The 17,514-nt window shown below is 45.2% G+C and overlaps 1 protein-coding gene and 1 pseudogene across 1 annotated transcript; one reads left to right on the forward strand and one right to left on the reverse strand.

Annotated features, from left to right (window-relative positions):
• Positions 1-387: 387 nt before the first annotated feature.
• Positions 388-13,356, forward strand: LOC136468745 (cytokinin dehydrogenase 7-like; annotated as a pseudogene).
• Positions 13,357-16,368: 3,012 nt separating this feature from the next.
• On the reverse strand, positions 16,369-17,259 carry LOC136468746 (sphinganine C4-monooxygenase 1-like). The gene is made up of 2 exons (XM_066467199.1): positions 17,038-17,259; positions 16,369-16,953 (listed from the first exon to the last, which is right to left on the reverse strand). Exons 1-2 carry the CDS (start codon positions 17,257-17,259, stop codon positions 16,369-16,371), a joined length of 807 nt encoding a protein of 268 aa, XP_066323296.1.
• Between the last annotated feature and the right edge of the window lie 255 nt (positions 17,260-17,514).

Consider the following 17,514-nt stretch of genomic DNA (forward strand, 5'->3'; position numbering starts at 1 on the left):
GTTCAAATTTTGTCAAATGACAAGATGACTAAAATAAAAGCTGTAGATATTAATGAGTTGAACTTTGGTACTTCTAAATATTTATGTGCTTTGAATAGAATAAAAAATATATCAATGTTGTATTTTGTATTTAGTTTGAGGTAAAGACTTTAAGTCAGCCGACCGTTTTTTATTCCCACCGCACGCTTACGGCCTATACACGCACGCGACCTCCCTTATCCTTTCAGCGTCGTCTTCCACCTTTCATTCCTCGTGTCTCTCTCTCTCTCCGGCGACTGGCGACTGGCGACCGGCGAGCTCCTCCCCGGTGACCTCCTCCTCATGGCCGCACCCCACTGTATCCCCGTGTCCTCGCCGAGCTCTTCCTCGCCCCCACGCGCGTCGGCCATGGCGGATCTGCCGGAGACTGGGGACCGCCGCCCCAACCGTACGCTAGGTGTTCACCGGGCCCTTGGCCACTCGTCGGCGATGAGCACCCACTAGGTTCGTCCGCCCCTGCCTTTCATTCCTCTTCCTGCCTCAGATCCGAGCCTAGCCGACCGGCGGCCTAAGCAAGGGACCTTTATATTCAGTCTTAACTAATGACATGCTCTGTTGCGACATATTGTCTTTCTGCTTTTTTAGGTGTCTTCCTCTACTGTGTCAAGTTTTTTCCCTATCTGTCTCAAACTGAAATTTCCACATAGTTGAAAATAGGTCAGCAGATTGACAGATTGAAGAAATAATGTCTGCTTTCTGTAGTAGCCTATGAAGTCCCATATTTCTTATTTTTGGTTTTAGGCAAAACTCTTTTGAAGATAAATGCAAGGATATCATAGAAATGGAAAAAAGGAAAGCCTATGGAATGATACTGAATGTTGTGCTGAAATGGGTTGGGAACAAGTATTTTTTGTCTCTATGTCACCCAGTCATACAGGGTAGACCAGCCAGATGAAACGCGAGAACCTCTTTTTATAATTCTAATTTCAGATGACCTGCACATATATGGTACATGCTTATAGTTTTTCTCAAACTGAAGTTTGTGCAGGTTACTTCAACAATACCTTTGAGTTCAGCATGCATCTGCCTGCTGCTTCGACAATCAGGTGAGGTTCTATTTGAGATAATTGTTTATTCAATTCTATCTCACATTGATGAGGATTCCTGCACATGATCACAAAGCTTTAGAAAATTGGTGGTTTTCCTATAGGGAAAACGATCATACATGCTTCTACCAGTTGATCATTCTATTGATGATCTTTGTGAATAGTTTTCTAGAAATCATTTCCTGCTAAATTGATTGCCTTGTGGAGTAATTTCCACTTAGTGTTTTTGTGGCCCCTTTTTCGATCTTAAGGCTCCAGATTAGTTTGTACCCCTTGTGATATGGGCCCCTTGCTTGCCTGATTTTTCTGTGTTTGGAGATATTTCTTGAAAGATTTTAAGCTCACTGCCTGTTGTTCCTTATTTTAATTTTAGATGTACTAGTTTTTGTCATGGCTGTTTGGACTCGGTTCTTTCTTTTGATCACCTTTTTTGCTGCGCTCATACATTTACCTAACATTTATCTTTCATATGCTCTTTTCAGTCTATACATCTCAAAACACATTTGAGAGTGCTTCAAAATTGGGCAATTCTTTTATGCTGTAGTATTATTGACGTAATTTGAGATATGATCAGCTACTCATACAGTAGGATAAAAAGAAGGCTTCAAAAATTCAGCAGCGATTTGTATGTCATTGAGGTCGACTTGCCTTTATTCTGCAAGTAGGAATCATGCATACATCTGCAAATAAACCTGTTTGCAAGTGGTGCCACATGTAGTGTATACCTATGTACCCTCCTCGGTTTGTTCCAAACTTCATCAAATGTAATATACACATCCCCTGCATATATCTAGATACTTTGTATTGACCACGCTTTCATCGCGCTGCGCGATGAAAGCGCGTTTTGTACTAGTGTTACTACAAAGAGTTGTGCCTGGGAGACTTGCAGCCCTCCAGATTATATAAACTCATGCTGCTGCTTAGGACTGCAACTGAAATTCCAATCCCTAATACATTTGAGTTTCTCCAGGTATGTGAATGATGGAAGGCCCTTTTGGCAATACATAGCGAGTTCATCTACTGGCTGCTCAGATCCACAGTACTTTGAGGTACTGTATCAGCACTATACAACTGAAAAGGTGAGATACAGTGTGCAATCAAAATGGGGTTTGACCTTCTTTTGGTATAGATATATTTGCTAAGCTTATAAAATGTGATATGTTTGCTTGGCTTGGCATCTCTGTGATCCAGATAATGGACGTGTTTCTAAGGCATTGAGGAGGGTTGGTGTCAAAACAGCTATTGTGTCCAACTTTCACACTCATCTTCGGCCACTTTTACAAGCACTGAAATGTGACCGCGCGGTTTGATGCAGTTGCTGTATCTGTTGAGGTTAATGTGCCTTGCCTTTCCTATTTACTAAGTTCAAAGTTCAGCCCATTGCATGATTTTTTTTAAAAATAAATTATAAAATTTTGATTTATCCTATACTTCATCCTTTTGTTCTGTAGTTTCTTTCGCGCCTACTCTTCTTTTGTGTAGTACGTCGATTCATCCTTTTACCTAGAGTTCAGCATAGATAACGATGTTGCCTATGCGCAATGGCCTTGCCTTTCATGAATCTTCATTAGTTTGGATAGGATTCTTCTATTTTTGAAGTACACTGCTGCTACAAGAAAGTAAAATTCCTTTTTTTACTTAACATCATGTAGCCCTGCCATACATTGGGACACTGATAAGAGAAAGGTGCTACTACATCATGTAGCAATATCTGTATGTGTAGTTGTGACTGCATCAAATGTACTGAATTTTCAGTATTGGCTAGAGCAAATGTTTGAACTTTATTATTCTAGTTGTATTTACTTGCTGTGATTTTGTGAAACCAGTGTCAAAATGTTTAGTGTGAATTGGTGTACTTCCTAGAAATGCTTAAATATATGTCAAAGTTGAGAAAAGATTATTGTTACTTGATTTGTATTATATATATATATATATATATATATGTGTGGTCAGATTTGAATTTGAATTATTTTTTTTGCTGGAAAATCCACTGTAGGGGCGGTTCTTGATTGAACCGCCCTTACAAATACACACAGCAGGGGCGGCTGGTGATATAGCTGCCTTTACAAAAGTCCACTATAGGGGCGGCTGATATTACTAGCCACCCCTACAGAGGGCACTGTAGGGGCGGCTGAAAAACACCAGTCGCCCCTACAAAGGTCACTGTAGGGGTGGCTGAAAACACTAGCCGCCTCTACAGAGGGCACTGTAGGGGCGGTCAGGAAACCGCCTCTACAGAGGTACCCTCTGTAGGAACACCCTGGGAAGGGCGGCTGGCGCAGCCGCCTCTACAGAGGCTCTAGAGCCGCCCCTACAGTTAAATTCTGTAGTAGTGAAGCATGGCAAGGACTCGTTTTGTGGCGATCGCCCTCCTCACCAGCTTCCTCTCCGTCGTTGCTGGCCAGCTCCGGCCATTGCCTGCCGCTGGCCTCTCGGGCAATTTTTTTGCCTAGGGCATCGCGTCGAAGATCCGCACAGATCGCAACTCGACGGCAAAGGCGTCGACGAACTTCGGCCAAATGGTAAAGGCCGCGCCGGAGGCCATGTTCCATCCCGCCACGCCTGCTGACATCACCACACTCATCCGGTTCTCCGCCTCATCGGCGGCGCCGTTCCCCGTGGCGCCGCACGGGGAGGGCCACTCCTAGCGCGGACAGTCGCTCGCCCCGGTAGGTGTTGTCATGGACAAGAGCTCACTGGGGCGCGGTCACCACACGCCCCACATGAACGTGTCCATGGCCGGCGCGGAGCCGTACGTGGACATCGATGGCGAGCAGCTCTGGGTCGACGTGGTCCGCGCGACGCTGCGTCACGGGCACACGCCACGCGTGTGGATGGACTACCTCCGGCTCACCGTCGGTGGCACGCTCTCCAATGCGGGCATTGGAGGGCAGGCGTTCAGGCACGGCCCGCAGGCCGCAGATCGCCAACGTGCATGAACTTGACGTTGTCATAGGTACCATGCGACTCAAGTCTGTGTAGTAACGACACTTACTGCAAATGACCAATGAAGTAATTTATCAGGATTTTTGCAGGAGCTGGTGACCTGGCCCTAGGCGGATTGGGCCAGTTCGGGGTCATAACCCGAGGTCGGATCTAGCTTGGGCCAGCCCCAAAGCAGGTGTGTTGGGTCTGACTCGCCTACTCGGACGTGGCAAGGTTCACAAAAGACCAGGATCTTCTCATATCGAATCGGGTTAGCGTAGCCTTCGACTACATTGAAGGCCAAGTCCAACTCAACTAATCCTTGGTCGAAGTCCCATGTCCACACCCTTCTTCTCTGCAAATGATCTCGACAGACTCGTCAAGCTCGCTTTAAGGACTGGGTCCGCCGCAATCTACTACATCGAAGGTGCCATGTACTACGATGAAGATAATTGTCTCGGTTGGATATAATATGGGCTTGGCCCATATAATATTTAATAAATCAAATAAAACTCTATGGTACGTAACATTAAGTGCTTGTATGGCTTAATACCATACAGGATTTTGACTGAACGCTGACTCAGCTCATATGGTTGGAAATTATTCATCTAAATTGAGAAGATGAGAAAAGGATAAAGGCGTGCCACACGCGCGCACGCGCCGCCGGGCCGGGCCGTGGGCCAGGGTAGACGACGAGTGGGCAGGCATGGCTAGTCTTTTGCCACTTAATCCACATACAACGGGAGTTACTCCCCTTGATGGTGGAGGCGAATTGATGGCGGCAGTTACTGTCTCTCCGTCTCTGTCTCCTGGGATTCTCCGCTGCCTCTCCTTCTCGTCGCACCCATATATTCGAGTGCTCTGTCAGTCCAGATCAAGTCCTTTCGGCGAACTGATGGCGGCAGTTACTGTCTCTCTGTCTCCGTCTCCTAGGATTCTCTGCTGCCTCTCCTTCTCGTCGCACCCATATATCAGAGTCCTTCGTCAGTCCAGATCAAGTCCTTCCAGCAACCACTCCCGAGAGAACCACAGATCAGCAGCTTCCTGGCTTTCCCGTCCCGTAACTCTATGCGCACGGAGTAGCGGGAGAGCAGGTGCCTCCAGAACCCTCGTCCGCCTGAGAATCCTGCATGGGGTGAGTGGCAATTAGGTTTTTGAGGAGCAATCCACGACTGCTCATCCACGTACATCTTCTTCCCAGTGATTGCCTGCGGAACGTTAAGACGTCTTTTTCCTGGTGATCCGTTCGTGGGACTACACTGCAAACATCTTCCTGCATCGATTGTGGTCCGCGACTTCGAGCAACGCACTATGTCGACTAGTGCGAATGGAGCCTCCGATGCCCTTGGCATGGGACCCTCCGCTAGGTACAGTTTAATCTCTATGATTTCTGTACTTTGTGTTTTTACTGCATTCACCAGTATGTCATCTCTGCATGCTGTAGTATTCATAAGAAATATACACATGCACATATATGTCGTCATAAACCTGCTGATGTTATTCTTCTGGATTAAACTGATAATGAAATTGCCTAAATTTCTAACAATCCAAAAACCTAATGTTAGTCAAATTTCTGTTAGTGGTTTTGCTGCTGCTTTGAAGCCAAATAATTTTGATGGCAAGAATTTCATGATATGGCATGCCAAGATGGTATTATGGTTGACTGCGATGAACTGCTTTCATGCTACACAGGGGAAGCCTGAACAGTTTACTCCTGATAAGAAGAAAAGTTCTTGGCTGCCGATAACAGTGTTTCGAGGCACCGTGATTAGTGCACTTTATCCCAAGTATGAGAAAAACTACATATCTTACACATCAGACAAAGAGTTATGGAATGCTCTTGAGGCAAAGTTTGAGGGTTTCTGATGCTAGTAGTGAGCTATACCTTATGAAGCAGTTGTATGACTACAAAATGGTTGAAAACTGTTCTGTGGTCGAACAGGCTCATGAGATACAAGCGCTAGCAAAGGAACTAGAATATTTCCCATGTTTGTTGCCCGACAAGTTTAGTGGCCAGCGATATAATCACTAAGCTACCACCTTCTTGGAGGGATTTTGCTACTTCTCTAAAACACAAGAGACAAGAGTTTAGCGTGGCTGAGGCTTATTGGATCTCTTGATGTTGAGGAGAGGGCGAGAGCAAAAGACAATTGTGGAAAAGGAGTTGAGTCTTCCGCCGCCAATATGGTGCAGAAGAAAAACTCATTTGCATCTCAGTAATAAAAAGAAGAAGAACATGCAAGAAAACAACAATGCAAAGCCTAAGCAGACTGCGCAGTTTAAGAAGAAAAACAACAAGAAATGTGGAGGTTGCTTTATTTGCGAGAGTGATGAGCATTAGGCAAGTGCGTGCCCAGACCACAAATATAAGTAAGAAAAGAAATCAGCAAACGTGGTCATTAGCGAGACTGAAGGAGGAACATCTGGGTATGATAATTCTTTACCTTTTATTCTTTCAGTTTGTCTTTCACCTGAGTGGTGGATGGACTATGGTGCTAATATTCATGTGTGTGCTGATGTTTCTTTGTTTATTTTCTATCAGGCCGGCAGGAGTGGAGCCTTGCTGATGGGAAACGGTTCGCATGCGCGTGTTCTTGGTGCTGGTACGGTCGTTCTGAAGTTTACTTCGGAAAAGACGGTGCTATTAAAGAACATGCAGCATGTCCCCTCCATAAAAAAGAACCTTGTTAGTGCTTCTCAGATGTGTCGCGATGGCTTTAAAATTGTGCTTGAGTCCAATAAATGTGTTGTGTCGAGACATGGAACATTTGTTGGAAAAGGTTATGATTGTGGAGGCTTGTTCCGCTTATCTTTGCTTGATGATGTGTGTAATAAAGTGGTGAACAATGTTAATGTTTCGGATGAGTCGAATATATGGCATTCACGACTTTGTCACATTAATTTTGGCTGTCTCACGCGGCTTGCAAATCTGAATTTAATCCCAAAATTTAACTTAGTCAAAGATTCTAAGTGCCAGGTGTGTGTGCAATCGAAACAACCGATGCAAGCCTCACATGGCTGCTGAGGCAAGGAACTTGGCACCATTAGAACTCAGTTCATTCTGATTTATGCGAAATGAATGATGAATTGACTAAAGGCGGTAGACGATACTTCATGACATTTATAGACAATTGCACTAGATTTTGCTACTGTGTATTTGCTGAAAACAAAAGATGAAGCGTTGCATTATTTTAAGGTCCTATAAAGCTGAGGTAGAAAATCAACTTGAGAAGAAAATCAAGCGTTTGCGGTCCGATCGTGGGGGAGAATATTTCTCAAACAAATTTTTTGAGTTTTGCGCGGTGCATGGAATTATTCATGAGAGGACGCCACCATACTCACCATAGTCCAATGGGATTGCAGAGAGAAAGAACCACACTCTAACTGATTTGGTTAATGCCATGTTGGAAACTGTGGGACTATCTAAGGAATGGTGGGGTGAGACTATATTGACAGCGTGTCATGTCCTGAATAGAGTGCCCACAAAGAACAAAGAAATCACACCATTCGAGGAATGGGAGAAGAAGAGATTAAATCTCTCTTACCTGCAAACTTGGGGTTGTTTGGCAAAGGTGAATGCGTCAATAAACAAAAAGCGAAAGCTTAGACCAAAGACTATTGATGGTGTCTTTCTTGGTTATGCTATTCACAGCGTGGGTTATAGATTTTTAATTATAAACTCTAGTGTTCCTGAGATGGCTGTTGATACAATCATGGAATCTAGAGACGCTACATTTTTTGAGAATGAGTTTCCCATGAAAAATGCACCTAACACAACTGGTCATGAACTTATAATTCCCCATGAGCATGAAAATTTTATTCCGATAGAACAAATTGAGGAACCCTATGTGCAAAATCCTGAGGAGGATGACACTATAGTCTCCAGAAAAAGCAAGAGACAGAGGACTGTAAAGTCTTTTGGCGATCACTATATTGTGTACCTTGTGGATGACACACCAACGACCATTGAAGAGGCATATTCCTCTCCTGATGCTGACTTATGGAAGGAAGTAGTACAGAGTGAGATGGATTCTGTTATGTCTAATGGAACTTGGGAAATTGTTGATCGTCCCTATGGGTGCAAGCCTATAGGGTGTAAATGGGTGTTCAAGAAAAAGCTTAGGCCTGATGATACTATCGAGAGGTACAAGACAAGGCTTGTGGCCAAGGGTTATACCTAAAAGGAAGGTGATGATTTCTTTGATACTTATTCACCGGTTGCTCGATTGACCATTCGAGTTTTGCTTTCCCTGGCAGCCTCTTATGGTCTCATCGTTCATCAAATGGATGTTAAGACAAGCTTTCCTAAATGGAGAGTTGGAGGAGGAGATCTATATGGATCAGCCTGATAGGGTTTATAGCAAATGGTCAAGAAGACAAGGTGTGTAAATTATTAAAGTCATTATACTGGCCTAAAACAAGCTCCTAAGCAATGGCATGAGAAGTTCGACAGAACTTTAACATCTGCTGGCTTTGTTGTGAATGAAGCTAACAAATGTGTATACTATCGGTATGGTGAGGGGTGAAGGAGTCATTTTGTGCTTATATGTTGATGACATACTAATCTTTGGATCTAGCCTCAAAGTGATCGAGGAGGTGAAGGAATTTCTATCTAAAAATTTTGAGAAGAAAGATTTGGGAGAGGCCGATGTTATTCTTAATATCAAGCTTCTAAGAGAAGGTGATGGTGGGGTAACTCTGTTACAAACCCACTATGTGGAGAAGGTGCTAAGTCGCTTTGGGTTCAGTGACTGTGCACCTACTCCTACACCTTATGACCCTAGTGTACTATTGAGGAAAAATTAGAGAATAGCAAGGGATCAGTTGAGATATTCCTAGATCATTGGTTCGCTCATGTATCTTACTAGTGCAACAAGGCCTGACATCTCTATTGCTATGTGCAAGCTGAGCCAGTTTGTATCAAACCCAGGAGATGATCACTGGCGTGTTCTTGAGAGAGTAATGCGCTATCTAAAAGGCACCATGAGCTACGATATTCGTTATACCGGACATCTGAAAGTGCTTGAAGGCTACTATGATGCCAACTTGGATTTCTGATGCTTGAAAGCATCTAGGACCCTAGTTGGGTTTTGGTGATTAATGACAATACAAGATTACTATGACTAACTGTGTGTTTTGTAGAGGTAGTTAAGTTAGGTCATGGTAATGGAGATCAATTGGGACAATCAAGGTGGTCATGCCCCTACGATGGAAATCGTTTTGGTTTTCAAAGGATGGACGACAAGGTTAAGGATGACTAGTTCTAAGTGTCGATTGGAGTTGCAGAGACACTTAGAGTAGTTTAGGACTTTGTTTTTCCTTTGGCCGTACTATTAAGGGGGGTATGGACGGGTAGCTTGACCTAAGTGAGTCTAGTGAGTTAGGTGCGGTGCACACTTGTTAAAACTAGCACTAGGTAGCTCCACAATAGCCCTATAATCCTATGGAGCAAACTTCATTCATATATGATCGAGAGTTGGAAGTGAATGGAGGGTCAAATGCTGACCGGACGCTGGCTCCGGTCGGACCGGATGCTGGCTGCAGGGTCCGGTCAGTTCATTTGATCAAGGAGATTGCGTCTGGCGCTGACCGGACGCTGAGTGGTCGAGTGACCGGATGCTGAGGGCCAGCGTCCGATCGACTCTAGTAAGGTTCTAGAAGAGAAAATCTATGACCAGACACATTCGGTCAGTACTACCGGACCTTGGGGGTTCAGCGTCCGGTCGAATATAGTAAGGTTCCAGTGAGGGTTAAAAATGACCGGACATGTCCGATCAGTGATGATCGGACGCTTACAGCGTCCGGTCAACACTTAAACACTGGTGTGCGGGTTGAACTGACCGGAGCGTCCGGTCAACATGACCGGAGCGTCCAGTCACCCGCAGAAGCACATAACGGTTCGTTTTTTCAGCCCTTGTTATAAATAGAAGCTCCACTCATGTGTGGAGTCACTTTTGCTCATTCCAACTAGCTGAGAAACACATTTGTGAGTGCCAAGAAGAGCAAGGTCCTAGTGAGGTGATTGAGATTTGAGAATCCAAGAGAGTAGCCTCATTAGTGAATCAAGAGTATCAAAGTGTGCATCCACCGTTCTCATTAGTCTTTCGCGTGGTCAAGTGAGAGTTCGTGCTTGTTACTCTTGGTGATCGCCATCACCTAGATGGCTTGGTGGATGATTGGGAGCTTGGTGATCACCCGGCGAAGCTTGTGGGTGACCCAACTCAAGTTGTGAGTAGGTTGTGGGTGATTCACCGCGACGAAGTGTCGAAGAATCAACCCATAGAGAGCACTTGATCCTTGCGCGGATCAAGGGGGAGCTACACCCTTGCGTGGGTGCTCCAACGAGGACTAGTGGGGAGTGGCGACTCTCCGATACCTCAGGCAAAACATCCGCCGTATTCCTCTCTCTCTATTTACTTTGAGCATTTACTTTGAAGCAATTCAATACTTGTTCTTACATTCATAGAATTGCCATGCTAGAGTAAGTTTGGAACATAGGTTGCAAGTCCTTTGTGCGTTAGATTAATAGAAACACTTTTCTAGGCACAAGGGGTTAATTGGGCTAACCGTAGGACTTGTTTATTGCGAAAGAAATTTAGAATTAGCCCAATTCACCCCTCCACTTGGGCATCTTGATCCTTTCAATGCTGATAAGCTTTATGTCACAAGTGGATATGTGTTTTCGCTTGGAGGTGGTGCTGTTTCCTGGAAGTCTTGTAAGCAGACTATCTTAACGAAGTCTACAATGGAAGCATAACTCATAGCATTAGACACTGCTGGATCTGAGGCTGAGTGGCTTCGTGATCTCCTTATGGATTTACCGGTTGTTGAGAAACCCATACCAGGCTATTTCTATGAACTATGATAACCAGACTATGATTACAAAGGTTAACAGTTTCAAGGATAACATGAAGTCCATAAGGCATGTTAAGAGACGACTAAAATCTATCAGAAAATTGAGAAACTCCGGAGTAATAGCATTGGACTATGTCCACACGTCTAACAATCTGGCAGATCAGTTCACTAAGGGTCTATCACACAATGTGATAGAAAGTGTATCGAGAGAGATGGGTTTAAGACCCACTTGAAATTTACTATAGTGGTAACATGTTCTATGTGATCGGAGATCCCGTGAAGTAGGCTGGTGAAACAAGCCAGTAGTAAATTGTAAGGAAAGATCCTTAGTAAGACTCATTTCTGATGCATATCTTTCCAGACTGGCTTGTACCTTAATGTGTTCCAGGTGGCTTGTCAAAGCAAAGATGTTGTCCTACAGAATATCTTTTGAGGAACACACCTATATGAGTCAGACTGCTGGTCACAGTCTATGAGATTTGGGTGATCTCTAAATACTCATGAAAGGCACTGAAGTATGACTTATATGCTTCAAATAGAGGGGATGTCTTTTGCTGCCCAGTATCAGCTAAGGACTTTAGTGACATTCACCTCACACAAAACTGTCAATTCAAGGCTTAGTCCATTGTTCAGTTGTGACTGAGTGAAACTATTGTTCTAGATATATGTTCAACTTAATAGTCTCCATCGAAATACTGGTATATAAAAGAAATATGATTCTGAAACTACTTTATTACAAACCCTAGAGTTTGGTGGGGATTGTTGGATATAATATGGGCCATATAATATTTAATAAATCAAATAAAACTCCATGGTACGTAACATTAAGTGTTGTATGGCTTAATACCATACATGATTTTGACTGAATGCTGACTCAGCTCATATGGTTGGAAATTATTCATCTAAATTGAGAAGCTGAGAAAAGAATAAAGGCGTGCCACGCGCGCGCGTGCCGCCATCGCCGCCGGCCGAGGCCGAGGCCGTGGCCGTGGCCGAGGCGGGCGGCGAGAGGGCGGGCGTGGCCAGTCTTTTGCCACTTAATCCACATAACAACGGGAGTTACTCCCCTTGATGGTGGAGGCGAACTGATGGCTGGCAGTTACCGTCTCTCCGTCTCCGTCTCCTGGGATTCTCCGCTGCCTCTCTCCTTCCCGTCAGCACCCATATATCCGAGTCCTCCGTTAGTCCAGATCAAGTCCTTCCGGCAACCACTCCTGAGAGAACCACAGATCAGTAGCTTCCTGGCTTCCCCGTCCCGTAACTCTACGCGCACGGAGTAGCGGGAGAACAGGTGCCTCCTGGAACCCTCGTCCGCCTGAGAACCCTGCACTGGGGTGAGCGGCGATTAGGTTTTTGGGGAGCAATCCAGCGACTGCTCGTCCACGTACATCTTCTTTCCGGTGATTGCCTACGGAACATCAAGGCGTCTTCTTCCTGGTGATCCGTTCGTGGGACTAGCACTGCGAACATCTTCCTGCATCGATTGTGGTCCAGCGACTTCGAGCAACGCACTATAGTCGACTAGTGCGAATGGAGCCTCCGATGCCCTCGGCATGGGACCCTCCGCTGGGTACAGTCTAATCTCTGTGATTTCTGTACTTTGTGTTTTTACTGCATTCACCAGTATGTCATCTCTGCATATTGTAGTGTTCATAAGAAATATACACTATGCACATATATGTCGTCACAAACCTGGTGATGTTATTCTTCTGGATTAAACTGATAATGCAATTGCCTAAATTCCTAACAGTCTCATCGCCTATAGATCAGGTAAGGGAAGAACCAAATTTAGTTATATTGTTACATAGAAGATAGTATCATTTTATTTGTGAGGATGATGAGGAAGAAGAAGAATAATGTTAATTCTTCGATCTTTTGCTTTCAATTCATGGCAGAAAATAGAGGCTTTGTTGGATCAACTAAACTTCGAGCCGGGGCTTGTGTTCACCAAAGACGTGACATATGTACAGTTCCTTGACCGTGTGCACGAGGAGGAGACGGTGCTCCGGTCAGCTGGCATGTGGGAAGTGCCACATCCATGGTTGGACCTCTTCATCCCACGGTCTCACATCCTTGACTTCCACACCGGTGCATTCAAGGGTCTCCTCAGGGACGCCAACCCGGCTGGGGTAATCCTATGAACAAGGATACATGGGAATGACCGGATGATGGCGGTGACCCCAGCTAGCTGCCGCAGATGACCAAGTATTCTGTGCAGTGAGTTTGCTTTGATCAGGCGTTGTCCCCAAATGATGTGCAGCGACTAGATCGGGGCAACAAAGCGGTGCTGGATTTTTGCCGTGAGGCTAGCATAGAGTGCAAGCAGTACCTACCACACTACACGTCTCAAGACGGATGGCAACAACACTTTGGGGCCAAGTGGGGCAGAATTGCCGAGCTGAAGGCCAAACATGACCCCCAGGCAATATTGTCACCGGGTCAAAAGATTTTCCCCTCCCAAGGAGATGCACTCGGCGTCGCCCATGTGTAGCGTAATAGTTTTTTTTTTCTAAAGTTCTGAAGTTTAAAGGGGTCCGAAAATGGTTGCACATAGAATGTATACGATAGGTGTTTTATAGTTATATAGATCGAGCCCCATCTGCAAATAATGTTCGTTTTTTGAGTTGCTGGAGGAGTTGAAATGTCGTAATATGGCTAGAGGGGAGTGAATAGCCTATTCAAAATCTACAAGATCACTAGAGCAATTTGATTAGTATGACAGACGGTGTAATACAATTTTGCTCTACCTCTACAAGGGTTGCAAGCCACCTATCACAACAATTCTAGTAGCTATGATCACTAGCACGCACAACAAGCTCAGTCACTACTCACTAAGCTAGTGTGCCCTCAAAGACTAACTAAAGAGCCACACTAACCAAACTAACAAATTCCTCAAAGACTAACTACACTAAAGAGCTTGACAACTAGTTTGCAAGGAATATAAAGGAGTGAGTAGGGTGACTACACCGCCGTGTCGAGGAATGAACCAATCACAATGTGGAGACAACCAATCACTGGGAGAAATCCAATCACCCAAGAGACGCAAGATTTTTCTGCCGAGGTTCACGTGCTTGCCTACACGCTAGTCCCCGTTGTGTCGACCAACACTGGTGGTTCAGCGGCTAAGAGGTGTTGCACGAACCTCGTCCACACAATTGGACACTGCAAGAATCTACCCACAAGTGAGGTAACTCAATGACACGAGCAATTTACTAGAGCTACCTTGCGGCGCTTCGCCGGGGAAGGTACAAGACCCCTCACAATCACCGGAGCAGGCCACGAAGAATCACCAACACGTGCCGAAGCTCCTCCGCTGCTCCAAGGCGTCTAAGTGGCGGCAACCACCAAGAGAGACCAGAAATTCCACAGCCACAACGATCCCAAGTGCCACTAGATGCAATCACTCAAGCAAATACACTTGGAATCACTTCCAATCTCACTATGCTGATGAATCAATGATGGAATGAGTGGGAGGTGTTTGCCTAGACTTATAAGGATGTCAAGTATGTCCCCCTCAAACGAATAGAGCCGTTAGGGTCAAGGGAGGGTGCTCTACGTAATGACCGGATGCGCCACGTAATGACCGGATGCGCCGGTCAGGTTGACTGGACGCGCCCACTGCCAGCAGTCCAGTCAAGGATCTGCCGCCACGTGTCATGGCCTTTGAATACCGTGCGTTGGATCTCAATGGTCGAAAACGGTCAGCGCTCAAGTCAAGTGATGATCGGACTCGCTACTCAAACCGACTTGACAGTAGCTCAGCGCAGAGTCCTGTCAAGTCCAGTAAGGGTCCAGAGAAGAATTTCTCTGACCGGACGCGTCCGCTCGAAGACGACCAGATGAACCCACGCGTCCCGGTCAGTGCACCACTCCTACACGCGCTCGCTCGAGGCTGACGTCAGCGTACGTCAGTACGCACCTGACGCGAGCCCTGCGCGTCCGTTCACGCCAACACGCCGCCTATCAACAAGTGACCGGACGCGCTGATCAAGCCAGGACCAGCATCCGGTCGTTCTTCTGCACTCTCGGCCAACTCAGCGCCGCCCTGCTATAATTGACCGGACTCAGGGTCCAGCATCCGGTTAGACCGACGCCACCATCCGATCAACATCCTTCGCCTCCTTTTCATTTTCTAAGTCCGCAACCACTTCGTCCTTGCTTCCAACTTGCTAACCACAGAATGTAGAACTTGTGTGCACGTGTGTTAGCATTTTGAAAGCATTTTACAAGGGTCAAAGTGAGCACACTAGGTTCCGTAAATACATATGCAAGAACAATGTCACCTAGTGGCACTCGATAACCGCTTAGCCAAAGATTTCCTCTCTTTACAGTACGGCTATTGACACTAAACGTGATCACACTTTTTATAGTGTCTTGATCACTAAAAACAAAATCTATCTTATATCTTTACCTTGATCACCTTGGTTTTGTTTTTATCTTTCTTCTTTTTTCAAGTTAGAGCTTGATCATCTTCATTTCATGTCCACCTTTATCATCATGGACCTCATCTTGCTCCATCACTTGGATTGGACCACCTTGTCTAATTCACACACTTAGATCAAAGGTTAGTCCCAGGTTTCATCAATTATCCAAAATCAAACTAGTGCTTTCAGGAGTTAGTATATTGCATAGTGACTTGAACATGTTTCCTTCCTTATATCATATCATAGTTACAGAATCCTGCGAACGAGAATACCGATTTGAATAGCAGAGGCATTTATCTAGGCATTGTAGTGTGATTATGCACTCATTTTTAAGTCAACCTTGTCCTTAACTAATGGTGTTTCTTTATTACATTATTTAATTAGTATCTACAGATGTATATATGTATCATACTAATAGTAATATACAATGAATGGAAACAACAACAATACAAAACGCACTACACGAACCACCAGAATTCTATACATGATTTTCTACCCGACACCCCTTCTTTTAAGGGAATCATGTGTAACAAACCAACAGTATTAGGGATGTTTCTCTTCTCCTCTAATCTGTCTGAAAAATCCTAAAAGCATCACTTTTTTAGAGAGAGGGAGTACTCTTCTATCGAACTGTATGGGAGTAGGTTAGCCTAAGTTGACCAGTCAGCGAGCTAAGATGCTTAAATTTATATGTAATTATCATATGCCGCTATTGGAACTTAGCGTCCACTATCCGTGATTCGCTACCTTGACACCAATCCGCTACCAACCCGCTATACACTATTTAGTACCTTGCCGCGTATCTCTATCTTCTTTTCTAAAGTATGCAAATAAATGCTGAAACAATCTGAAACTTATTACGTACTGTCCTCGGCTAGTGCAAGTAATGCTTTATAAATTTGAATATTTTTTTCTCTGAGACAAGAGAGATAGCCCCTAATGAGATTTTATTAAAAACTGAGGAATAAAGAAAATAAGATTACAAAAGAGCTTGTAGCACTACAATCAGGGTACTTCTCTTCATTATACATATGAATCGAGCATGAGCTAGCGTATCACCTTTGCTTGCATATATAGTACTAGTTTTCTTCGCCATTGGCCTTCGCTGTGAGGGGACGCGCTTGGAGCCCGCCACCTAGCCTCGCCTCTAGCACGTAAGGCATATGCGTCCCGAAGACCTTGTCCCATGTCACAAAGAATGGCTGCGAAAAATTGAACCTGCTGCCACGCAGCTGGTGGTGAACATCATGGTACGCCGTGTTGTTCCAGAAGCAGAGATGGAACAAATTTCCCGGCAGCCACAGGCCACAGTGGTCATCCACGCCCTTGATGGTGCAGAGCGAGAAGAAGAAGATGGATGCACACGGTGACATGCCCGAGACGATGAAGGCCAGTGCCCCGCCGAGTGTATCAAGCAGGAGGCCCTCAATGGGGTGGTTGTATTGTGAGCCGAATGCGTAGGGCACCACGAGGCGGTGGTGCCACGAGTGGATGTGCCGGTACAAGAACCGGTTCAGGTGCATGTACCTATGCCATGCGTACTGCCACCCATCTAGCACAATCATGGCCACCGCGAACTGCCGTGCCACCGTCAGGTAGGAGTATGATGATGATCCTTGTGCTTCCTCATCGTATGCCATTGTTGAGCTGCTATCTCCCGTGTGCTGCATTTGTTATACAAAAACTTCATAGTCAATGTGCAACCATGCATATATGTAGGAGTAAGGAGAGTGGTCTAATGTACGTACCGTGAACACAACGGCAGCCACTCCTGCCTGCACTAGCTGCTGCAGGAGGACGCCCTTAATGACTTCCCGCTTGGACACCAGGTTCTTGCTGTTCTCCTCCTTCCTCGGATGCAGCCTGTACTTGTCCATGGACTGGCCAAGCGCCATGTACATGCCTGAGTATACCCAGTACACCACGATGGGCACAAAAATGGCCAATGCTTCGTCAGAGAAGAACTCCATGGATGCGAACGTACAACGCAGTTGTGTGGCTATCGAATGAAGCTATCCAATGAATCTTAATTATCAGCTAGGTAAGCAGCTTTTGCATCTACTGCATGCATGGTCGCAACAAACACCAGAGGCTTGTTTAAATACAGCTCGCTGGGAATATTCTGTTTGAAGATTTGTATTTAGTAGCTAATCAACTTTGACCAAGCACGCATTGATCTGCAATACATTATATATAGTACGTAGTTTCAGTGTGACGCAGGATGG

This window comes from Miscanthus floridulus, chromosome 8, assembly GCF_019320115.1.
Source record: "Miscanthus floridulus cultivar M001 chromosome 8, ASM1932011v1, whole genome shotgun sequence".
In the NCBI taxonomy this organism is placed as follows: Eukaryota; Viridiplantae; Streptophyta; class Magnoliopsida; order Poales; family Poaceae; genus Miscanthus; species Miscanthus floridulus.